General features: G+C 46.1%; 1 protein-coding gene across 2 annotated transcripts; it reads right to left on the reverse strand.

The window, feature by feature from the left end:
- LOC124022103 (NUAK family SNF1-like kinase 1) lies at positions 1-25370 on the reverse strand. 2 transcript variants are annotated; one of them, XM_046337146.1, is made up of 8 exons: positions 24593-25370; positions 15841-15942; positions 15747-15765; positions 11472-11623; positions 9242-9307; positions 8963-9082; positions 4015-4147; positions 1-2543 (listed from the first exon to the last, which is right to left on the reverse strand). In XM_046337146.1, exons 1-8 carry the CDS (start codon positions 24899-24901, stop codon positions 1420-1422), a joined length of 2025 nt encoding a protein of 674 aa, XP_046193102.1. In that variant the 5' UTR covers positions 24902-25370; the 3' UTR covers positions 1-1419. The 2 variants fall into 2 exon arrangements, with proteins under 2 accessions (XP_046193102.1, XP_046193103.1); XM_046337147.1 differs by lacking the exons at positions 15747-15765; positions 15841-15942; positions 24593-25370 and adding an exon at positions 14339-14390.
- Between the last annotated feature and the right edge of the window lie 879 nt (positions 25371-26249).

The raw sequence follows: 26249 nt of genomic DNA on the forward strand, positions 1-26249 counted from the left end.
CTCTCTCTCAGCCCTCTCTCTCTCTCAGCCCTCTCTCTCTCTCAGCCCTCTCTCTCTCTCTCTCAGCCCTCTCTCTCAACCCCTCTTTTCTCTCTACACTCTGAGTCTTCAGTCTGGGGAGGAAGAGGTGTAACAGCCCTAGCCAGCACCCAACTTCCCTCCACAAACAAGACCTCTACAACCAACCCATTAACCCCTCCCACTGACTCACGTCTATCGACTTGTTTTTTCACTATTTCTCTTTCTAAAACAACGACAGTTCATTTACATATGTCCTACACATGAGCTAGTCCTGTAGACTGGAGGGCTTGTAGCCACAACTCTGTGAATAGACTTAAGTTTTGACTCCACGTCTCTACCCACCCTTCTTCTGTTCTTTCAGTCGTTCTGTCTTTCAGTCCCCTTTCTAAAACAAGGACAGTTCTACTGTGAAACCAAATGGTTACGAACATGAACAAGTCCTAGTTGTTTCGCCTCGGGAGACTGCGTGGTCACAGCTCTGTGAATCGCCTCCCTATAGTTGTGTCTCGTGGTGAGTTTGGTTGGTTATCTATCTGTTCCTCCATAAACCTTCAGGAAATACAGTCCGTGATAACATAGCACTAATAAAGGCACTTCCTGTGGACGGCCCATACAGTAGACTTATATCAATACACACGGTTTGCTCTTCAACCTTCCCACTGTGATACTGAACAATAGATGTCCTGCTGGATTAGGACATTCATGTCAATTCAATCAAGCAATACTATTATACAGTACCATTCCTTGAAGGGTACATACACCTCAGTACGTCTTGTAATGACCCAAACACACAGGCAATATATGTCTGTTTCAACAATATAAATAGATAACACATGGTTATCATTAGGTTGAGATGACATGAACAGTAGTCCTAACTGTCCATTACATTGAGATAACATGAACAGTAGTCCTAACTGTCCATTACATTGAGATAACATGAACAGTAGTCCTAACTGTCTATTACATTGAGATAACATGAACAGTAGTCCTAACTGTCTATTACATTGAGATAACATGAACAGTAGTCCTAACTGTCCATTACATTGAGATAACATGAACAGTAGTCCTAACTGTCTATTACATTGAGATAACATGAACAGTAGTCCTAACTGTCTATTACATTGAGATAACATGAACAGTAGCCCTAACTGTCTATTACATTGAGCTTCACCACAGCATGGTTTGTGACTCTGAGTGACATACAACACAATATTTATTTAGCTCTATTGACCATATAGCAGATTTACAGCAGCACTGTCTCTGAGAGGGTAGATTCAGTACATTAAGGTGGCTGGGGTGCCCAGTTCACAACACACCTGGCCAGTCCTAACCCAGAAATGAAGGTTCAAGTGTGTGTCTGTCCTTCCCATGTCCCTTCCCTTCCAAACTCCCCCTCCTCTAGGTCAGATTGCTGCTGATGTCCAGGGTGTGTTGATAGACCTGGGTCATATCATCCATGTCCCCTAGCAGAGAGAAGCTGCCGTCGTCACCAGGAGACCCTGGTGTCCCTCGGGTCCCCACCTTCCCCCCATGGAGCCCCCCTGCAGCCGTCTGGAGGCCCCGTCTGAAGCCTGCCAGCTGGAGTAGATCCTCAGCCGACATACAGGCCCTGACGTGTGGCTGCGGGGACGAGGGAGACCAATCCATTCCCATTAAGGGGGGAACACTGGAGAGACCCATCTCCTCACAGACAATACTGGAGGGTTTACTCTGGCTGCGAGAGAGGCCCGAGTCCCCCGGAGTCTCTCCGTGGTAGCTCATATTGGACAAGCCACTGTGGAAGGAAGTGGAGTTGCCATACTTCCCATTACGCTTCAATATGCCCTTTCTCCCCATGGACCTCTTTGTTGGTGAGCTGACGGGTGGGGTCATGGAGGTGCTGCCCCCTAGCAGTTCAGAGGACTCACTGCGCTCCGGGGAGGAGTAGTAGCCAGACTCCCGCTGCTGGTTGTTCTTCAGGATGCCCTTCTTGGGGAGGATGGGCACCATCTTGGCCGGCGAGACCCCCAGGCGATCCTGATCATCGTCCTCCTCCTCATCCCTCTCGGGGCTGGAGAGCAGCTCCCTTCCCTCGTGGAAGTGCAGGGAGCGACTCAGCTCGATCTCCCCCAGGCTGTGGGACCTCTGCTCAGACACATGCATCTTCAGGATCCCCTTGGGTCTCTTCAGTCCTGGTTTGTCTTTGTCTTCCCACGCGGTGTGATGGTGGAGTGCTCCGCTATCATTCTCCTTCCTGGACTTCCTTAGGCGCTGGCGGCCAGCGTGGGGGGGTGCGGCGGGGTGTTCCAAGCGGGGAGGCTTGACCAGCGCCACCCTGGGTGACTCTGTGGTGCGGTTCTGCCAGTCGATAAAGCGTGCTAGCGTTGGAGAAGAGATGCAGCCACTGTTGTCCTTCTGGATGTCACAGTCACACACACTGGTCTTCCAGCCCCAATTGACCCACCAGTGGTTGGCGATGTCTTCCACCGTGGCTCGACGCTCCGGGTTAACCATCAACATCCAGCGGATCAGACCACGAGCATCTGGGAGAGAGTGAAGGTGAGGCAGACAGAGACTTTAGCAGCAATCTATGGCATTATTTAACAGACAGAGAGGAGACAGTTACAGAGAGAGAGAGGGGAGACAGCTAAAGAGAGAGAGGGGAGACAGCTAAAGAGAGAGAGAGGAGACAGCTAAAGAGAGAGAGAGGAGACAGCTACAGAGAGAGAGAGAGGAGACAGCTACAGAGAGAGAGAAGGGAGACAGCTACAGCGAGAGAGAGAGGAGACAGCTACAGCGAGAGAGAGAGGAGACAGCTACAGCGAGAGAGAGAGGAGACAGCTACAGAGAGAGAGAGAGGAGACAGCTACAGAGAGAGAGAGGAGACAGCTACAGAGAGAGAGAGAGGAGACAGCTAAGAGAGAGAGAGGAGACAGCTACAGAGAGAGAGGGAGACAGCTACAGAGAGAGAGGGGAGACAGCTACAGAGAGAGAGAGAGGGAGACAGCTACAGAGAGAGAGGGAGACAGCTAGAGAGAGAGAGGGAGACAGCTAGAGAGAGAGAGAGAGAGAGAGAGAGAGAGAGAGAGAGAGAGAGAGAGAGAGAGAGAGAGAGAGAGAGAGAGAGAGAGAGAGAGAAGAGAGAGAGAGAGAGAGAGAGAAAGAAAGAGGAGAGCTACAGAGAGAGAAAGAAAGAGGAGACAGCTACAGAGAGAGGGAAAGAAAGAGGAGACAGCTACAGAGAGAGAAAGAAAGAGGAGACAGAGAGAGAGAGAGAGGAGACAGCTACAGAGAGCGAAAGAAAGAGGAGACGGCTACAGAGAGAGGGAAAGAAAGAGGAGACGGCTACAGAGAGAGGGAAAGAAAGAGGAGACGGCTACAGAAAGAGAGAGGAGACAGCTACAGAGAGAGAGAGAGAGAGAGAGAGGAGACGGCTACAGAGAGAGAGAGAGAGAGAGAGAGAGGAGACGGCTACAGAGAGAGAAAGAAAGAGGAGACGGCTACAGAGAGAGAAAGAAAGAGGAGACGGCTACAGAGAGAGAAAGAAAGAGGAGACGGCTACAGAGAGAGAAAGAAAGAGGAGACGGCTACAGAGAGAGAGAGGGGAGACATCTACAGAGAGCGAGAGAGAGAGAGAGACAGCTACAGAGAGCGAGAGAGTGAGGAGACAGCTACAGAGAGCGAGAGAGAGAGGAGACAGCTACAGAGAGAGAGGGAAAGAGGAGACATCTACACAGAGAGAGAGGGGAGACGGATACAGAGAGAGAGAGAGAGAGAGAGAGAGAGAGAGAGAGAGAGAGAGAGAGAGAGGAGATAGCTACAGAGAGAGAGAGGAGACAGCTACAGAGAGAGAGAAAGAGGAGACAGCTACAGAGAGAGAAAGAAAGAGGAGACAGCTACAGAGAGAGAGAGAGGAGACAGCTACAGAAAGAGAGAGGAGACAGCTACAGAGCGAGAGAAGACAGCTACAGCGCGAGAAAGAAAGAGGACACTGCAACAGAGTTAAACTAGTACCTGAGGACTGTGTAGGTTCCCTGTACTCTCCGTTGGTGATCTGGCGGATGAGTTTATTGTGGTCTTCCCCATCAAAGGGCATGGTCCCATAGACCAGGGTGTAGAGAAGCACTCCTAGGGCCCAACTGTCTACCTGGAAACACAACACACTGGTAGTTACAATACTGTCTACCTGGAAACAATACTGTCTACGTGGAAACACAACACACTGGTAGTTACAATACTGTCAACCTGGAAACAATACTGTCTACGTGGAAACACAACACACTGGTAGTTACAATACTGTCAACCTGGAAACAATACTGTCTACCTGGAAACACTACACACTGGTAGTTACAATACTGTCTACCCGGAAACACTACTGTCTACCTGGAAACAATACTGTCTACCTGGAAACACAACACACTGGTAGTTACTATACTGTCTACCTGGAAACACAACACGCTGGTAGTTACAATACTGTCTACCTGGAAACACTACTGTCTACCTAGAAACACAACACGCTGGTAGTTACAATACTGTCTACCTAGAAACACTACACACTGGTAGTTACAATACTGTCTACCTAGAAACACAACACACTGGTAGTTACTATACTGTCTACCTGGAAACACAACACACTGGTAGTTACAATACTGTCTACCTGGAAACACAACACACTGGTAGTTACTATACTGTCTACCTGGAAACACTACTGTCTACCTAGAAACACTACACACTGGTAGTTACTATACTGTCTACCTGGAAACACAACACACTGGTAGTTACAATACTGTCTACCTAGAAACACAACACACTGGTAGTTACTATACTGTCTACCTGGAAACACAACACACTGGTAGTTACAATACTGTCTACCTGGAAACACAACACACTGGTAGTTACTATACTGTCTACCTGGAAACACTACTGTCTACCTAGAAACACTACACACTGGTAGTTACTATACTGTCTACCTGGAAACACAACACACTGGTAGTTACAATACTGTCTACCTGGAAACACAACACACTGGTAGTTACATTACTGTCTACCTGGAAACACTTGTCTACCTGGAAACACTATTGTCTACCTGGAAACACTACTGTCTACCTGGAAACACTACTGTCTACCTGGAAACACAGCACACTGGTAGTTACAACACTGTCTACCTGGAAACACTACACACTGGTAGTTACTATACTGTCTACCTGGAAACACAACACACTGGTAGTTACAATACTGTCTACCTGGAAACACAACACACTGGTAGTTACTATACTGTCTACCTGGAAACACAACACACTGGTAGTTACAATACTGTCTACCTGGAAACAGTTGTCTACCTGGAAACACTATTGTCTACCTGGAAACACTACTGTCTACCTGGAAACACTACTGTCTACCTGGAAACACTACTGTCTACCTGGAAACACAGCACACTGGTAGTTACAATACTGTCTACCTGGAAACACAACACACTGGTAGTTACCATACTGTCTACCTGGAAACACAACACACTGGTAGTTACTATACTGTCTACCTGGAAACACTACTGTCTACCTAGAAACACTACACACTGGTAGTTACTATACTGTCTACCTGGAAACACAACACACTGGTAGTTACTATACTGTCTACCTGGAAACACTACTGTCTACCTAGAAACACTACACACTGGTAGTTACTATACTGTCTACCTGGAAACACTACTGTCTACCTGGAAACACTACTGTCTACCTGGAAACACAACACGCTGGTAGTTACAATACTTACTACCTGGAAACACTACTGTGTACCTGGAAACACAACACGCTGGTAGTTACGATACTGTCTACCTGGAAACACTACTGTCTACCTGGAAACACAACACGCTGGTAGTTACTATACTGTCTACCTGGAAACACTACTGTCTACCTGGAAACACTACTGTCTACCTGGAAACACTACTGTCTACCTGGAAACACTACTGTCTACCTGGAAACACAACACGCTGGTAGTTACTATACTGTCTACCTGGAAACACTACTGTCTACCTGGAAACACAACATGCTGGTAGTTACTATACTGTCTACCTGGAAACACTACTGTCTACCTGGAAACACTACTGTCTACCTGGAAACACAACACGCTGGTAGTTACAATACTGTCTACCTAGAAACACAACACACTGGTAGTTACTATACTGTCTACCTGGAAACACTACTGTCTACCTGGAAACACAACACACTGGTAGTTACAATACTGTCTACCTGGAAACACTACTGTCTACCTGGAAACACTACTGTCTACCTGGAAACACTACTGTCTACCTGGAAACACAACACGCTGGTAGTTACAATACTAGTTACTACCTGGAAACACTACTGTGTACCTAGAAACACAACACACTGGTAGTTACTATACTGTCTACCTGGAAACACTACTGTCTACCTGGAAACACAACACGCACTAGTTACTATACTGTCTACCTGGAAACACTACTGTCTACCTGGAAACACTACTGTCTACCTGGAAACACTACTGTCTACCTGGAAACACTACTGTCTACCTGGAAACACAACACGCTGGTAGTTACTATACTGTCTACCTGGAAACACTACTGTCTACCTGGAAACACAACATGCTGGTAGTTACAATACTGTCTACCTGGAAACACTACTGTCTACCTGGAAACACTACTGTCTACCTGGAAACACAACACCTGGAAACACTACTGTCTACCTGGAAACACAACACACTGGTAGTTACTATACTGTCTACCTGGAAACACAACACACTGGTAGTTACAATACTGTCTACCTGGAAACACTACTGTCTACCTGGAAACACTACTGTCTACCTGGAAACACTACTGTCTACCTGGAAACACTACTGTCTACCTGGAAACACAACACACTGGTAGTTACTATACTGTCTACCTGGAAACACAACACACTGGTAGTTACTATACTGTCTACCTGGAAACACAACACGCTGGTAGTTACTATACTGTCTACCTGGAAACACAACACACTGGTAGTTACAATACTGTCTACCTGGAAACACAACACACTGGTAGTTACTATACTGTCTACCTGGAAACACAACACACTGGTAGTTACTATACTGTCTACCTGGAAACACAACACACTGGTAGTTACTATACTGTCTACCTGGAAACACAACACACTGGTAGTTACTATACTGTCTACCTGGAAACACAACACACTGGTAGTTACTATACTGTCTACCTGGAAACACTACTGTCTACCTGGAAACACAACACACTGGTAGTTACTATACTGTCTACCTGGAAACACTACTGTCTACCTGGAAACACAACACACTGGTAGTTACTATACTGTCTACCTGGAAACACTACTGTCTACCTGGAAACACAACACACTGGTAGTTACTATACTGTCTACCTGGAAACACAACACACTGGTAGTTACTATACTGTCTACCTGGAAACACAACACACTGGTAGTTACTATACTGTCTACCTGGAAACACAACACACTGGTAGTTCCAATACTGTCCATAGCGTTCTTGTATGGTGGTCTCAGTAGCACACAGACCTCAAGGCTGCTGATTTACTACTGTTGGTTTGTCATGGTTATACTTCCTACTGTTTTCACACCCGTCTGCTGGCTAAGATAATGTTTTTTAACAGAAAGAATAACAAGATTCTGTATCTTCTCCAAACACTCCGTTCTTTGCACACTGATTGCTGTTGTAAAAGCCATGTCAAGGTCTGTGACTTAAGTGATTGGGTTCTGTTCTGATGAGGTTGCCTTTGGCTCGGCTCTGAGGTATAGACCTTAGGCTTCGGCCCAAATGACAGCCTATTCCCTATGTAGTGACCAGGGCTCATAGAGAATATGGTTTAATTTGGGACACAGGCCGTATTCTCTGATTAGCTGAGATAATCTCCAGGAATCACAGTGTTCTGTAAACCACAGCGAGCTGGGAAACAATGGACGATTAGTCTCTGTGGAAGTCTACTCCCCTGACTCCATAACCTCAGTGCGTGTGTGCGTGTGTGCGTGCGAGCGTGCGTGACTATAGAGCTGTGATTGTTGGCTAGGACTCTGTCGGTCTCGGCCTCTATGACCAGCTGTGTCAAACCGAGGAAGGGCTTTTCTCAGGAAGCTAAAGGAGATGGGAGTAGAGGAGGGGTGACAGGGTCAGCTGGTGTAGGGGTCATTATGTCAGATTTACTGTAGGGTGGGAGAGGGGCGGCTCCTAATGTCTCATGAAGTGATGGGACTCAGTGAAATCCTGGAGTCATAGTTATTCTGGGTCTATGTTTGGTAACATGTTGAGACTCCTTTCAGATGAGTGAGCTGACCTGGGCTGGCTGTTGGGGAAGTGGCTGTGAAGCCTGGCTGGCCGGGCCTGACAGGATGTGTGTGTGTGTGTGTGTGTGTGTGTGTGTGTGTGTGTGTGTGTGTGTGTGTGTGTGTGTGTGTGTGTGTGTGTGTGTGTGTGTGTGTGTGTGTGTGTGTGTGTGTGTGTGTGTGTGTGTGTGTGTGTGTGTGTGTGTCAGAAGTGTGTGTGTGTCAGAAGTGTGTGTGTGAGTAAACTTCCTCCAAGACAGGAACGGGTGTTCACTACCTTCACTTGTCAGCTTAAGGACAAACCCAGAAGACCCAGGGAGCAAGAGCACTTTTTGGGATGGGGGTTCCCTTCAGTGTTTCCCTTATCCAACTGTTAAAGGGAATTTGTTCTGGGGATTTTCCACTGGTGAGAACCCGGGAGTTTAGATTTGTGTCTTATTTCCATGATGTACAGTAGGATCAGTCCAGCAGGTCTGAAATAAGACTCTCTGGGTTTCACAATGACACAGATGTGAAGAGAAGGATTTCCCTTGTTCCCTTCCATGTGGGCTATTCGTGTCTTACTTGTGTGTGTGTGTGTGTGTGTGTGTGTGTGTGTGTGTGTGTGTGTGTGTGTGTGTGTGTGTGTGTGTGTGTGTGTGTACCTCTGGACCATGGTAGGGCCTGCTGTTGACGATCTCTGGTGAGGCGTACAGAGGGCTGCCACAGAACGTCTGAAGGAGCTCGTCTTTGTGGTAAAGGTTGGACAGACCGAAGTCAGCAATCTGGAGGAGAGAAGAGCATGACAATCAACGTTAAATGACCCTTGGATAAGACTCCTGATTGCACCTGTAAAGAGACTGTTCCTATCGCTAAGATTCTGTGTTGAAATACAGCATATGAAAGACAAGAGATGGACATCTCTACGGGGTCAAAGGTCTTACCTTGATATTACAGTTTTCATCCAGCAGCACGTTTTCCAGTTTTAAATCTCTGTGCACAACTCCGTTCTACAAAGACAAAACAGGAGTACAAAACAAGTCTAATTAAACTGTGACCCATTTACACACACACACACACACACACACACACACACACACACACACACACACACACACACACACACACACACACACACACACACACACACACACACACACACACACACACACACACACACACACACACACACACACACACACACACACACACCACACACACACGCCCACGTACACACACACACACCCACGTACACACACACACCCACATACACACACATATGCCCACGTACACACACACCTACACGCACACACACACACCCACACCCACGTAAACACACACCTGTGCGCACACACACGGCCCACGTACACACACACACGCCCACGTACACACATACACACACACCTACACGCACACACACACACACACCCACGTACACACACACCGGCGCGCACACATACACACGCCCACGTACACACACACACCTGTGCGCACACGTACACACGCCCACGTACACACACACCTGCGCACCTTTCTTTTGTCTACTATGTTTGGTGAGCTCATCCGCAATAGTTATTTTCAAGTGGCACATGTTCTATATAAATGTAGCATCTTTAATTCATCTCAATGACAGAAAGTACATCTCTCATGTTGTTGGGTGACACACTAAACAGCTGTTAAACATGTGGGACACAGGCACCGCATCTCAAACGCCACCCTATTCCCTACATAGTGCACTACTTCGGGCCAGAGCCCCATGGGACCAGGTCGTAATGAGTGCAGTAGTCAGTGCATGTAGGGATCAGGGTGCCATTTGGAATTCAGTCAGTGACAGGAAGTGTGGTCATGGTTCAATAGGAACCCGAAGAACCACGTGAACAGTTTGACCATGCTCTGTGTGTTGATAATTCACTTAACCATGGAAGGAAGATGTGCTCAGAGAAAGATGTGGCCGACCTCTATCTCTCTCTCTCTCTCTTTTCTTTCTTTCTTTCTTTCTTTCTTTCTTTCTTTCTTTCTTTCTCTCTCTCTTTCTTTCTTTCTTTCTCTCTCTCTCTCTCTCTCTCTCTCTCTCTCTCTCTCTCTCTCTCTCTCTCTCTCTCTCTCTCTCTCTCTCTCTCTCTCTCTCTCTCTCTCTCTGTAGGGAGGAAGCAGGGGAAGTCTATACTCTGCAACACTTCCTTCAGTCTGTCACAGCAGCGCTGCCCTGTCCTAACCTACTGTATCTCTATGTCCGGCTCCTCCCTCCTCACCATGTCACGGTTGCCCCCGACAACTCCCTCACCAGGATGTCACCAGCAGCTGTAGCCAGCCCTATCCGCCAGTCATCCTCTCCCAGCTGGCACCCTATTCCCTTTGCAGTGCACACTTTTTTTTATCCAGGGCCCATAGTAGTGCACTATATTTGGGATGCGCCCTCAGTCTCTCCCAGCTGGGAATATGACATCACTCCACCAGGACCTACAGTAATGACATCAGTCATAGCCACCAGCTGTAGGGACTGTGGAGGACAAAGGGCCAACACTCTCTCTGTCTCCCCAGGGAACAGCACTCAACCTGGAGGTGGAGAGGGCCTGAGGGAAGGGGAGGGTGGGGGATGGGCTGCTACATGGGCACAGAAGGGCAATTATGTGTCTTATTGTGTGAGCTAACTCTGGTCTGCTGTAGGGTACTGTACTCTGGTCTGCTGTACTCTGGTCTGCTGTAGGGTAATGTACTCTGGTCTGCTGTACTCTGGTCTGCTGAAGGGTAATGTACTCTGGTCTGCTGTAGGGTAATGTACTCTGGTCTGCTGTAGGGTAATGTACTCTGGTCTGCTGTAGGGTAATGTACTCTGGTCTGCTGTAGGGTAATGTACTCTGGTCTGCTGTAGGGTACTGTACTCTGGTCTGCTGTAGGGTACTGTACTCTGGTCTGCTGTACTCTGGTCTGCTGTAGGGTAATGTACTCTGGTCTGCTGTAGGGTAATGTACTCTGGTCTGCTGTAGGGTAATGTACCATTTAACTCTGGTTTCCAACTACAGAATGGATGTGTGTGGGTTGGGACAGCTGCATAGCTTTTCCTTGTAGAAATGTCCATTGGCTTAGGCCACCGACCTAGGATCGCTGATCCAGGTCCTAGCCTTTACCATACAGAAGAGAGTAAAACTGACCTCAGATCAGCGCATCTCTTACCTTGTGACAGTGGTGCACGGCGGAAACAATCTGCCTGAAGAAGTGTCGTGTCTCTCTCTCGCTCAGCCGCCGTCGCTCGCTGATGTAATCATACAGCTCTCCCTTACTGGCGTATTCCATCACCATCACTATCTTGTCCTTGTTCTCAAACACTGGACACAAGGACATACACAGAGGACAACGTCAGGATGGGAGGAGTTTGAAATCAGCAAACCCATCTCAGGTTGCATCCCAAATAGCCCTCTATTTCCAGATATAGTGAACACTACTTTTGACCGGGGCCCACCGGGTCCACAGTTTCAACAATGGGGCCCTTTGGAGTAAATCCAGAATACAGAGAGAGATACTGTCGCCAATTTAGCACGACTGGGGATTTTGCTTCTGTGCTTCAACGGAGAGGTCTCTGATACTGTTCACATTGTTGTGTTATACTGCTGTTAACTGTTTAGAATAGGGACACTGTTCTACCCTGATATAGTTGAGGAACACTGTGATATCTGAGTCATGTCCTCACCCAGGACAGTAGAAGTCATGTTGGTAGAACTTCTGGTGAGAAGAGTAGGAGGATAGTGTGTGTGTGTGTGTGTGTTGGTTCTTCCATCCTGTGTGCGTACGGCAAGTGTCAGTATTATGTAAGATCACTAAAAGAGAGAGTGGTCAGTGTATCACACACCTCTAACCCTGTTAATAGACCCTGTATGTCACTCTCACCTCTTCTCTCTCTCTCTCTCTCTCTCTCTCTCTCTCTCTCTCTCTCTCTCTCTCTCTCTGTCTCTCTCTATCTCTCTCTCTCTCTCTGTCTCTCTGTCTCTCTGTCTCTCTGTCTCTCTGTCTCTCTGTCTCTCTCTCTCTCTCTCTCTGTCTCTCTGTCTCTCTGTCTCTCTGTCTCTCTCTCTCTCTCTCTCTCTCTCTCTGTCTCTCTCTCTCTCTCTCTCTATCTCTCTCTCTGTCTCTCTCTCTATCTCTCTCCCCCCTCTCTCCTCTCCCAGATCCTGAACTCTTTCCATTGTGCCTGACCTGGAGCTAAGCGACAGTAGCCTGTCAGTCGATAGTAGGCTGTCAGAGGACCTGTCTATTCTCCTTCTACACTACATGGCTCTGCACAATAACAACACTGACTCAGGTCCAGAGCTCCTGGAAAATCCCCACGGACCGACCACTGTAGACCATTTTTATGATAAAATAAAGGGTATTTATATTGGTCAGGTGACAACTTTACTCGTCATTTATTATGTTTTTGTTAGACAGTATTGTGACATCTAAGGAAGGATCCCTACAGTGCTGGTTGTGGGCTGGCTAGTCAGGACTGAACCTGAACTTTCTCTGACTCCTGGCAACTTAATCTGCTGCTGTTGCTGTGAAACCAGAAAACTACAGGGGGCTGGTTCCACTGTGTGTGTGTGTGTGTGTGTGTGTGTGTGTGTGTGTGTGTGTGTGTGTGTGTGTGTGTGTGTGTGTGTGTGTGTGTGTGTGTGTGTGTGTGTGTGTGTGTGTGTGTGTGTGTGTGTGTGTGTGTGTGTGTGTGTGTGTGTGTGTGGCCTTCAGTCTGTCTGCTAGCTGCGACCTATGGCAGTTCTCTCCAGTCACTCCTCAGTGTAATTACCTAGCTAGTTCAGTTCATCCCTATTAAATACAGGCTAGTGGACTCTGAGAGGTGGGCCCTCTCCCTTCTAGTCTAAACATAGAGACTAATGAATGAGACCGGTCAGGCCCCAAAATACTGGGGGTCCAAAGACATCCTTTCTCTCTCTCTCTCCTCCTCCTCTCTCTCCGTCCTCTCTCTCTCTCTCTCTCTCTCTCTCTCTCTCTCTCTCTCTCTATCTATCTCTCCTCCTCTCTCTCTCCCTTCTCTTCTCTCTCTCTCACTCTTTCCCCCTCCTCTCTCTCTCCCTCCTCTCTTTGTCCTCTCTCTCCCTTCTCTTCTCTCTCTCTCTCCTTCCCCCTCCTCTCTCTCTCCCTCCTCTCTTTGTCCTCTCTCTCCCTTCTCTTCTCTCTCTCTCTCTCTTTCCCCCTCCTCTCTCTCTCCCTCCTCCTCTTTCCCCCCTCCTCTCTTTGTCCTCTCTCTCCCTTCTCTTCTCTCTCTCTCTCTCTCTCTCTCTATCCCTCCTCTCTCTCTCCCTTCTCTTTTCTCTCTTTCTCTCTCCCTCCTCCTGCTCTCTCTCTTATTTGGGTGACACTGGGGCGAGGCTGTATAAACTTTATAAAGTGTGTGTCTATAGGTTTCTAGGGCTTTCTGGGCTCGGTCCAAACCACAACAATAAACACATGTAGTAATCATCCTTTAAAGACTCTGTTGTATAGTTGATGACAGATACTGTACAGAACACAGAGATGGTACTGCTGGCTGCCCTCACAGAACCTTTGTGGTTTCACAATGAGAGACGCACACCAGCAAGGCAACAAGACACTGACAGCCTTCACACCCAAATATACTCAAATGTTCAAATTATCCAGACAGATGTACTTAAAATACAAAGAAGTTATTACATAATGTGTTGCTATTTGTTATGTTATTTGTGTTATTTGTGTTTGTTTTGGGTTACACTTGGTCTCTCAGTCATGTGTGTTCTCTGTTCCTACGTAAGCAGCCAACATCATAGTAAACATCCACAGATGTTGGACTTGGCGATAGTGGAGACAGAGGGATGAGGAATCTTCAGTGGAATCTGCCCAATGTTCCCTTCTGATTCGCTGTACAGTGCAGTATGTGCAAAGGCAAACAAATGAACACACTCACTGCTCGCGCTCCCTCTCTCTCTCTCTCTCTCTCTCTCTCTCTCTCTCTCTCTCTCTCTCTCTCTGTCTCTCTCTGTCTCTGTCTGTCTCTCTCTCCCCCCCCCATCTCTCCCCATCTCTCTCAGACCTACCTTCGTAGATGGAGATGATGTGAGGGTGTTTGAGGGAGGACATGATCTCGATCTCTCTGTCACTCTCTCTCTCTCTCTCTCTCTCTCTCTCTCTCTCTCTCTCTCTCTCAGACCTACCTCTCTCTCAGACCTCGTAGATGGAGATGATGTGAGGGTGTTTGAGGAGGACATGATCTCGATCTCTCTGTCACTCTCTCTCTCAGACCTACCTTCGTAGATGGAGATGATGTGAGGGTGTTTGAGGGAGGACATGATCTCGATCTCTCTCAGACCTACCTTCGTAGATGGAGATGATGTGAGGGTGTTTGAGGGAGGACATGATCTCGATCTCTCTGTCTCTCTCTCTCTCTCTCTCTCTCTCTCTCTCTCTCTCTCTCTCTCTCTCTCTCTCTCTCTCTCAGACCTACCTTCGTAGATGGAGATGATGTGAGGGTGTTTGAGGGAGGACATGATCTCCATCTCTCTCTCTCCCCCCATCTCTCTCAGACCTACCTTCGTAGATGGAGATGATGTGAGGGTGTTTGAGGGAGGACATGATCTCTCTCTCTCTCAGACCTACCTTCGTAGATGGAGATGATGTGAGGGTGTTTGAGGGAGGACATGATCTCTCTCTCTCTCAGACCTACCTTCGTAGATGGAGATGATGTGAGGGTGTTTGAGGGAGGACATGATCTCTCTCTCTCTCTCTCTCTCTCTCTCTCTCTCTCTCTCTCTCTCTCTCAGACCTACCTTCGTAGATGGATATGATGTCAGACCTACCTTCGTAGATGGAGATGATGTGAGGGTGTTTGAGGGAGGACATGATCTCTCTCTCTCTGTCTCTCTCTCAGACCTACCTTCGTAGATGGAGATGATGTGAGGGTGTTTGAGGGAGGACATGATCTCTCTCTCTCTCTCTCTCTCTCTCTCTCTCTCTCTCTCTCTCTCTCTCTCTCTCTCTCTCTCTCTCTCAGACCTACCTTCGTAGATGGAGATGATGTGAGGGTGTTTGAGGGAGGACATGATCTCTCTCTCTCTCTCTCTCTCTCTCTCTCTCTCTCTCTCTCTCTCTCTCTCTCTCTCTCTCTCTCTCTCTCTCTCTCTCTCTCTCAGACCTACCTTCGTAGATGGAGATGATGTGAGGGTGTTTCAGACCTACCTTCGTAGATGGAGATGATGTGAGGGTGTTTGAGGGAGGACATGATCTCTCTCTCTCTCTCTCTCTCTCTCTCTCTCTCTCTCTCTCTCTCTCTCTCTCTCTCTCTCTCTCTCTCTCTCTCTCAGACCTACCTTCGTAGATGGAGATGATGTGAGGGTGTTTGAGGGAGGACTCTCTCTCTCTCTCTCTCTCTCTCTCTCTCTCTCTCTCTCTCTCTCTCTCTCTCTCTCTCTCTCTCTCTCTCTCTCTCTCTCTCTCTCTCAGACCTACCTTCGTAGATGGAGATGATGTGAGGGTGTTTGAGGGAGGACATGATCTCTCTCTCTCTGTCTCTCTCTCAGACCTACCTTGAGATGGAGATGATGTGAGGGTGTTTGAGGGAGGACATGATCTCGATCTCTCTGCGGATGTGAACCATGTCCTGATCATCCTTGATCTTCTCCTTCCTGATGGACTTAATGGCCACCTGGCAGAAGAGAGAGAGAGAACATCACATCATCACACACTGACGGCAGATCACACACAGGTCACACAACAGAACAGGCGTTTATAATACTCTGTTGAAGACCTGAGACCCGCACCATGCTGCCCCTCTGACCTCACTGACACAGGGGTTTATAAAACTCTGTTGAAGACCTGAGACATGCACCATGCTGCCCCTCTGACCTCTGACCTCACTGACACAGGCGTTTATAATACTCTGTTGAAGACCTGAGACCTGCACCATGCTGCCCCTCTGACCTCTGACCTTACTGACACAGGGCAGGATAAGCCAGAGACAGTTCTACTAAACGCTGAGCTGTTGTATTGATCCAGTATTGATCATCTGTTTGTCTCCCGTGACAGACGATAACATTTAAACGTCTGTGAATGTCATCAGGTCCAGTCAAAATACAAGGGTCACTCCAATACAACATGTTCACAGTGGACTCAGATAACTGTGTGTGTGAAGTCATCTGCAGTCACGCTCTAATCAGTGATCACTGACTGCAGATGACTTCACACACACAGTTATCTGAGTCCACTGTGAACATGTTGTATTGGAGTGACCCTTGTATTTTGACTGGACCTGATGACATTCACAGACGTTTAAATGTTATCGTCTGTCACGGGAGACAAACAGATGATCAATACTGGATCAATACAACAGCTCAGCGTTTAGTAGAACTGTCTCTGACTTATCCTGCCCTGTGTCAGTAAGGTCAGAGGTCGGAGGGGCAGCATGGTGCAGGTCTCAACAGAGTATTATAAACCCCTGTGTCAGTGAGGTCAGAGGTCAGAGGGGCAGCATGGTGCAGGTCTCAGGTATTCAACAGAGTATTATTCTCCATTACCAGTCTCATGGCTCTCCACTGATACAGCGGCTGTAGGAAGAGATGAATTGTTTATCTGTGTGGTCATCTCACTTTTATACTTATGTTTATAGTTTCAGGTCTTGTAATAGTCGTAAAACTTGTCCAGTCCCTTGCGAGAGGAAAGAAATGCTATTTTGCTCATATGTGCTCATAAACTTTTGATTGTTCTAGTTCTCACAATAAAGCTCATAAGCAGTGACCCGTCCTCTGGTAGTGTAAAATAACCTGGCTGTGTCTCTAACTGGGCCAAGACCCTCAAGAATATCTCTCTCTCTCAGAGGAGGAGGAGGAGAGGATGGATGGTGAAGTTTTACCACAACCTTGGAGAAACTAGGTTTATGGAAGGACACGCAGCCAGCCCACTGGAGACAACAGATGCTTAATGAGGTTAGATACAAATAGATGTTCCATTTTTACACAGCTCAGTGTGTGTGTGTGTGTGTGTGTGTGTGTGTGTGTGTGTGTGTGTGTGTGTGTGTGTGTGTGTGTGTGTGTGTGTGTGTGTGTGTGTGTGTGTGTGTGTGTGTGTGTGTGTGTGTGTGTGTGTGTGTGTGTGTGTGTGTGTGTGTGTGCCCTCAATGAGGAATCAGGTATTTTGTTGTGTACTGTTGAGGGTACTGGAGGACTGGACTTGGGAACCTCTGCTCTACAGTATCTCAGACAGACCATGCTGGTTCCACACGGCAAACTCATAATGAACACAGTGGGATGACATTAGCCTTGCTAAATGGGACAGGAAATATCCCCAGCACAGTGGTTATGTAGACCCTGTCTCTGTGACTGCTTTAAGGTCATTTGCGGGGTTCACCATAGCAGTGGGCTCAATTGTGTGTGTGTGTGTGTGTGTGTGTGTGTGTGTGTGTGTGTGTGTGTGTGTGTGTGTGTGTGTGTGTGTGTGTGTGTGTGTGTGTGTGTGTGTGTGTGTGTGTGTGTGTGTGTGTGTGCGCTCAATGAGGAATCAGGTGTTTTTTGTCCGGACCTACAACAGAAACTGTTGAGGGTACTGGAGGACTGGAGTTGGGAACCTCTCCTCTACAGTGTCTCAGACAGACCATGCTGGTTCCAGACAGACCATGGGGGGGGGGGGGGTTAAGACTTAATAGGGAAAATAGAAAGGATTAGGAATACAGGAAGTGGGTTGTGAGTCAGCCGACAGGGACAGGAAGTTCCAGTGAGATGTACTTCCTTATTCCCTGCGTCACTCATGGCACCATATCCTCCTTCACTCCTTTTTAGGGAGAAGAGTTTAATCACACCTTTGACAAAATATGTGTCACAAATGGCACCCTATTCCCTATTTAGTGCACTACTTTATACCAGAGCTAGTCAAACGTAGTACACTATATAGGGAATAGGGTGCCATATGGGATGCAGCCAAGTGAAGTGAAATATTCCCCCCTTTCCAGAAGACATAGTGGCAGGCTGGCAGAAGCAGTATCAGAACATTATGTTACACGTCTGATAAGACTCTATTACATCATATGATATTAGTATTGGCAATGTCCTGTATGTGGTACCTTGGATTTACACTTTCCTAACAGAGTGACGTCTGCCTCTAGACTCAACATGGTTTAAAAACAATGGTGCCTTGGATGTATACAAATCATGTGTTATAGTTACAAATCATGTGTTATAGTTACAAATCATGTGTTATAGTTACAAATCATGTGTTATAGTTACAAATCATGTGTTATAGTTACAAATCATGTGTTATAGTTACAAATCATGTGTTATGGGTTACAAATCATGTGTTTTATGGTTAAGTGTCCAACTTAAATATTATTAGTGTTTTAAATGGGTTATGAACGGAGTGTAGAATGTGGGTATAGTTGAATATTATTAGTGTTTTAAATGGGTTATGAACGGAGTGTAGAATGTGGGTATAGTTGAATATTATTAGTGTTTTAAATGGGTTATGAACGGAGTGTAGAATGTGGGTATAGTTGAATATTATTAGTGTTTTAAATGGGTTATGAACGGAGTGTAGAATGTGGGTACAGTTGAATATTATTAGTGTTTTAAATGGGTTATGAACGGAGTGTAGAATGTGGGTATAGTTGAATATTATTAGTGTTTTAAATGGGTTATGAACGGAGCTGTAGAATGTGGGTACAGTTGAATATTATTAGTGTTTTAAATGGGTTATGAACGGAGTGTAGAATGTGGGTACAGTTGAATATTATTAGTGTTTTAAATGGGTTATGAACGGAGCTTAGAAGTGTAGAATGTGGGTATAGTTGAATATTATTAGTGTTTTAAATGGGTTATGAACGGAGTGTAGAATGTGGGTATAGTTGAATATTATTAGTGTTTTAAATGGGTTTGAACGGAGTAGAATGTGGGTATAGTTGAATATTATTAGTGTTTTTAAATGGGTTATGAACGGAGTGTAGAATGTGGGTACAGTTGAATATTATTAGTGTTTTAAATGGGTTATGAACGGAGTGTAGAATGTGGGTATAGTTGAATATTATTAGTGTTTTAAATGGGTTATGAACGGAGTGTAGAATGTGGGTACAGTTGAATATTATTAGTGTTTTAAATGGGTTTTGTAGAAATGGGTACAGTTGAATATTATTAGTGTTTTTAATGGGTTATGAACGGAGCTTAGAATGTGGGGGTAGAATCAGTTGAATATTATTAGTGTTTTAAATGGGTTATGAACGGAGTGTAGAATGTGGGTATAGTTGAATATTATTAGTGTTTTTAATGGGTTATGAACGGAGTGTAGAATGTGGGTACAGTTGAATATTATTAGTGTTTTAAATGGGTTAGAGAACAGAACTTAGAATGGTTCTAAGTATTCTTAATGAATAAATTAGTGTTTTTAATGGCACCCTATTCCCTACAAGTGGAGTGGAAAGAATTTGGGTACAGTTGAATATTATTAGTGGTTTTAGTGAATGGGATTATGAACTGTAGAATGATGGGTATAGTTGAATATTACCCCTAGCCCAGGTTTTAAATGTTAGTACAACCACCATTTGGGCCTTACAACAGCTGTGACTGGGTATAGTTGAATATTATTGTGTTTTTGATGGGTTATGAACGGCAGCGTAGAATGTGGGTACAGTTGAATATTATTAGTGTTTTAAATGGGTTATGAAAGGAGTCACAGTAGAATGTGGGTATAGTTGAATATTATTAGTGTTTTAAATGGGTTTGATGAATGAAGAAATTAGGGAAAGGCTATGCCCTGCATCAGTGGAGTGGAAAGGAGGCTCACCATAGCAGGTGCTGAGCATGTCATTAGAATGTAAACACAGGGTTGATAGTTGAATATGTATTACCAGTTTTAACCCAGCTGGAGATGCTACTGGGGGTTTTATTGTGATGTACACACCAGACTAACCCTGCTGGAGAGATGCTACTGGGGGTTTTATTGTGATGTAGAACCAGACTAACCCAGCTGAAGATGCTACTGGTGTTTTAAATGGGTTATGAACAGAGCACCAGACTAACCCAGCTGGAGATGCTCTGGGGTTTATTGTTGAATAGCTATTAGTGTTTGATGTACACCAGACTAACCCAGCTGGAGAAGATGCTACAGTTGAATATTATTGTGATTTAAACCAGACTAACCCAGCTGGAGAGGAGAGATGCTACTGGGGGTTATTGTGATGTACACACCAGACTAACCCAGCTGGGAGAGATGCTACTGGAACTTTATTGTGATGTACACACCAGACTAACCCAGCTGGAAGATGCTACTGGGGGTTTATTGTGATGTACACACCAGATTCCCTAGCTGGAGAGATGCACTACTTTGGGGGGTGCCATTTGATGGACACCAGATCTGAACTCATGTACACACCAGACTAACCCAATAGTCTACTGGGGTTTTATTGTGGTGATAGTGAGAGATGCTACTGGGGGTTTATTGTAATGTGATCCCAGACTAACCCAGCTGGAGAGATGCTAGGGGGGTTTATTGTGATGTACACACCAGACTCCAGCCCAGGGTTATGGATGTGAGTCACAACCACCATTTGGGTTTATTGTGATGTACAACACCAGACTAACCCAAGTGGGGGGCTACTGGGGGTTTATTGTGATGTACACACCAGACTAACCCAGCTGGAGTGTGACTGGGGGTGTGCGTGTTTGTGATGTGACCAGTGTGCGTGTTCTTGCGGAGAGATGCTACTGTGAGGGGGTGGTTTATTGTGATGTACACACCAGACTAACCGTTCTGGAGAGATGCTACTGGGGGTTTATTGTGATGACCAGAAGAAGAGCTGTCATTGTGAGATACAGACCAGGTTTTATTGTGATGTACACACCAGGAACCCCAGATGTGTTTATTGTGGTTTACAAGCAGGCTGTTTGATGTACACAAGACTAACCCTTCTGGGAGAGGCTACTGCCCTGTTTATTGTGATGGACACACCAGACTAACCCTTCTGGAGGTGATGCTACACAGGTGGGGTCATTAGAGATAATGGTAAACACAGGGTTGATGAGAATGATGAGAGGAGAGATGCTACTGGGGGTTTATTGTGATGTACACACCAGACTAACCCAGCTGGAGAGATGCTACTGGGGTTTTATTGTGATGTACACACCAGACTAACCCTGCTGGAGAGGAGAGATGCTACTGGGGGTTTTATTGTGATGTACACACCAGACTAACCCAGCTGAGAGGAGAGATGCTACTGGTGGTTTTATTGTGATGTACACACCAGACTAACCCAGCTGGAGAGGAGAGATGCTACTGGGGGTTTTATTGTGATGTACACACCAGACTAACCCAGCTGGAGAGGAGAGATGCTACTGGTGGTTTTATTGTGATGTACACACCAGACTAACCCTTCTGGAGAGGAGAGATGCTACTGGGGGGTTATTGTGATGTACACACCAGACTAACCCTTCTGGAGAGATGCTACTGGTGGTTTTATTGTGATGTACACACCAGACTAACCCAGCTGGGAGAGATGCTACTGGTGGTTTTATTGTGATGTACACACCAGACTAACCCTTCTGGAGAGGAGAGATGCTACTGGTGGGTTTATTGTGATGTACACACCAGACTAACCCAGCTGGAGAGGAGAGATGCTACTGGGGGTTTTATTGTGATGTACACACCAGACTAACCCAGCTGGAGAGATGCTACTGGTGGTTTTATTGTGAAGTATACACCAGACTAGCCCAGCTGGTACAACCCCCCCCCCCTTATCTCTGTCTCTCTCTCCTTAGACCTGTCTCTGAAATACCTATCTATCCAGAGAAGCTGGCGCAGAACACAGGCACTAACACACACTCACACAGAGTGCCCTGACAGGTCAACATAGAAGTGTTCCCTTCCTGCTGCTTGGCTGACCCTATCAACCTGCTCCTCTCACTGCTTTCATAACATTACCAGACCAGACCAGGCCAGGGAAAGCTGCATAATTACATAACATTCAATCTAAAGGCTCTCTCAACCCTCCACCATATGACTGTGTCTTATGTCTCTACTGGGGAAAAGGGATCAAGGTCGGTACACAAATGTTCACTCAGACACAACAGATTAGACACACGGCGACTCAACCGTGTGCATCATAATTGACTGACTCAAAGTCCCACTGAATGTTCTTGTACGGTAGCAGCCAGGAGACTGAATGTTCTTGTACGGTAGCAGCCAGGAGACTGAATGCTCTTGTATGGTAGCAGCCAGGAGACTGAATGCTCTTGTATGGTAGCAGCCAGGAGACTGAATGCTCTTGTACAGTAGCAGCCAGGAGACTGAATGCTCTTGTATGGTAGCAGCCAGGAGACTGAATGTTCTTGTATGGTAGCAGCCAGGAGACTGAATGCTCTTGTATGGTAGCAGCCAGGAGACTGAATGCTCTTGTACGGTAGCAGACAGGAGACTGAATGTTCTTGTACGGTAGCAGCCAGGAGACTGAATACTCTTGTACGGTAGCAGCCAGGAGACTGAATGCTCTTGTATGGTAGCAGCCAGGAGACTGAATGCTCTTGTATGGTAGCAGCCAGGAGACTGAATGCTCTTGTATGGTAGCAGCCAGGAGACTGAATGCTCTTGTATGGTAGCAGCCAGGAGACTGAATGTTATTTTACGGTAGCAGACAGGAGACTGAATGTTCTTGTACGGTAGCAGCCAGGAGACTGAATGTTATTTTACGGTAGCAGCCAGGAGACTGAATACTCTTGTACGGTAGCAGCCAGGAGACTGAATGTTATTTTACTGTAGCAGCCAGGAGACTGAATGTTATTTTACGGTAGCAGCCAGGAGACTGAATACTCTTGTATGGTAGCAGCCAGGAGACTGAATGCTCTTGTATGGTAGCAGACAGGAGACTGAATGTTCTTGTATGGTAGCAGCCAGGAGACTGAATGCTCTTGTATGGTAGCAGCCAGGAGACTGAATACTCTTGTATGGTAGCAGCCAGGAGACTGAATACTCTTGTATGGTAGCAGCCAGGAGACTGTACTCAGGAGACTGGTGGTTTTATAGCAGCTAATCTCAATGAGTCACCCCGGCCTAAAAATCCCATCCAGACTTCTGTTTGTATTGTCTGTGTGAGTGTGTGTTCAGTCACTGGCTCATCCTCTCTCTCCCTGTCTAGTAAGCAGGGTGTCCTGAAGCAAGCATGTCTCCAGACCTCTGAGACATGGACAGGGAGGCATTTCTATGCCTGACAGAGCCCCCACACAGACAGGTAATGTTTAGGAGGCTCTGTGGTGACTTCTCTTCCTGGCTATACAGGATAACCAGTGAGAATGTAGCCCCCCCCTCCCCCCATCTCTCTCTCTCTCCACTGTTCATACAGTTTGAAGTCATTAGGTACCTCATCAATACAGCGACCAAGTGAGAAGCTCTCGTCGTGAATGTATGTATATATATGTGGGCTTGTGTTTTGTGTGTGTGTGTGCACCCCACACGTAACCCCTCCAAGAGCCTCTGCTTCCTTCACACCTCGGTGTTAGTCAGAACGAGGAGACCAACACAGCAGACTGTCTACTTTCCTCCTGCATACCTCACACTTGGAAAGTTCTAGTTGCCCAGCCAGGGGGTGACCAGAGGTCAAACAATACCCTCAGTATCTCCCTCCCCTCCCACTGTCTCTTCACACAGTACAGAGGTTGAGTAACCCACTAGACCTATTTTAGTACTAGTCAACAAAATACCTGAAATATCCCTATAATATAATTCACATGTCATGGCTACAGGGAAGGTGGTTCAAGGTGCATTATTAAATGGATTTGTCAGTTCACATTCAGTGGGACAAAACTTTAATTTTTACTCGTGCATCTCAGCTCATCAAAACTCACAAGTTAAAGTCAACAGAATTAGACAAGAGACTCATTCTTCTGAGGTCTGGTAACACTGAAAACACATGTTATAGATGGGCCTTTAAAATGGACTAAATATGTACTTTTAAACTGACCTTTGACTCATCTTATATAAGCAGTGTGACCTCTGAGACAATACAACTGATTTTGTCTCATGTGTGTAATTATGGCCATAAAACAACATTAAATGGGCTCATTGCTTAATTTAAATTGGAAAGCTGAAATCCCACGTGGTCTCATCTATAATTCAAGGGATTTCTGATTGCCGCGCTATGAACATGAGTGTTTATGAATATTTATCAAAGAAACAACAACATATCACACTATATTTAGTTGCCAGACGCTGCTTTCTGATGTTCTTACATCACGACCTTCATTATAATCGTGTTATTCACTTGTTGTAACACACCAAGTTCCAACTGTCACACACGTTTCATTGGCGGTTAGTCGTTGTCTAAAACTCACCACTTTGCCGGATTGTCTCTCGATGGCTTTCTTCACTTTGCCGTATGTCCCTTTCCCCAGTGTCTCCAGCAGTTCGTAGCGGTGCTTCAGGTTGTGTTTGTGGTGATGTTTCTTCACGCTAGAGTTAGACCATCTCCCGTCATCCAGGATCGAGATGTCACCAAGGTAGTCGACAGGTAAAGGTCTGTCCCCCCAAATCTGCACATCGCTCTGTCCTACCTCAGTCCCTGCGCTGGACGTGGACACATTGGACACGTTAGATGCCGTTGACACATTGGATAGCCGACGAGCTTTTGAAGCAGTTTCCATCAGGATAACTAATAAAGTGTCAATATGCTCAAATCCAAGTGGACCTAAAGACGGCTAACCGCGCTTTAATTTATGTGTCCTTGGAAATACACCTCTAAATACATACAGATATTTGTGTTTTGATGAAAAGTAAATGATTCAATTATTGGAGCAAAATCTCTTATTCCTCAATTGTAAAGACGTTGTTGCTACTGTGCTCCGTTCTCGTCGCTCCCTTATGGTAATCCAGTTGATGCTCTAATGGTAGCAAAATGAGATCAACCGGGCGTTTTGGAATTGTTGGATACAGCTTCTCATTCATTCTCTATCGGAACCTTGCGTAATTGCTCTCTCCGATGTTGCGCTTGTCTTGAGAGCGACGATCCGCGCCTAGGTCATAGCTGTGGATGCGATGTATTCGAGTGTGACACACAAAGCTGTTCGGGTTTGTACCATTCTCATCGGCTCTCTTTCATACGCCCTCTCTCCCTTTCGCTGTTTCTTTTTGTCAGAGAGAGGTGTAAGGAGCTGGAGCCAGTAGCGGCAGGCGGGGTGGGTGGGGTCTAGAGCCCTACTGTCCGCTTTCCATGATTGCCTTTTGTGTGTGTTATTAGAGAAAGACATGGGCTAAAAGCAAGTATTGTTCACTGCGCTGCTTGGGCTGTTGAAAGAACAAGCAAACTTGGAGCAAAAGACAATTTTAGAAAAGTATGAATGTCTTACTAGACATGCTCTTGCTTTGATAAAGGGGTATATTAGTCAATTCTCTGTAGATTTCTCGAGTAAATGTATTCCAACCTTGAGATGAGGCGACCTTGGTTTGTTCTATAGCTCTGTAGCAGGCGATGTGTGTAATTACTTAACATTGTGACACTCCTCTTGAACATGGTGTGCCTATGAGTGCTCAGACTACCTAATGGTAAACCAGGACCTCCTGTAGTCCCTAGGGAAATGATTTACACCAGCCCACTGATAGGATCCATGTTAGTGTGTTAGATCCACTTGACTGGCCTGCTAGCCTTAGCCAATGTAATGTTGTTATAGTAAGATGTCATACAGACATCTCTTCAGCAGAGGGACACTGATGCACAAACATGGGTTTAGCTTTATTTATTCATTAGTATAGTAGCCTGTATGTATAGAATGATATGTCCTCCTTTGGAGAGCATTTAAAGGACTAATGCAGACATTTTTATCTTAATATCAAATCATTTCTGGGTTACAATTCAGTACCTTACTGTGATGTTGACCATTTTAACTGAAAACAAATAAGTAACAACAGCATTTGCTTACCAAACAGTATGTGTTTCACACTGCTGTATTTACACATTTGCAAGTCAAACTGACAGCCACAACCAACCATAGATAT

This window comes from Oncorhynchus gorbuscha, unplaced genomic scaffold, assembly GCF_021184085.1.
Source record: "Oncorhynchus gorbuscha isolate QuinsamMale2020 ecotype Even-year unplaced genomic scaffold, OgorEven_v1.0 Un_scaffold_1292, whole genome shotgun sequence".
Lineage (NCBI taxonomy): Eukaryota > Metazoa > Chordata > Actinopteri > Salmoniformes > Salmonidae > Oncorhynchus > Oncorhynchus gorbuscha.

Coding starts and splice junctions, on each gene's coding strand:
- LOC124022103 (XM_046337146.1), bottom strand. CDS start 24,901: ATGGAAACTGCTTCAAAAGCTCGTCGGCTATCCAATGTGTCAACGGCA. Junction 9,083..9,241: donor ATGAAAACTGTAATATCAAG/GTAAGACCTTTG, acceptor TCTCTCCTCCAG/ATTGCTGACTTCGGTCTGTC. Junction 4,148..8,962: donor GGCCCTACCATGGTCCAGAG/GTACACACACAC, acceptor TTGTGTTTCCAG/GTAGACAGTTGGGCCCTAGG.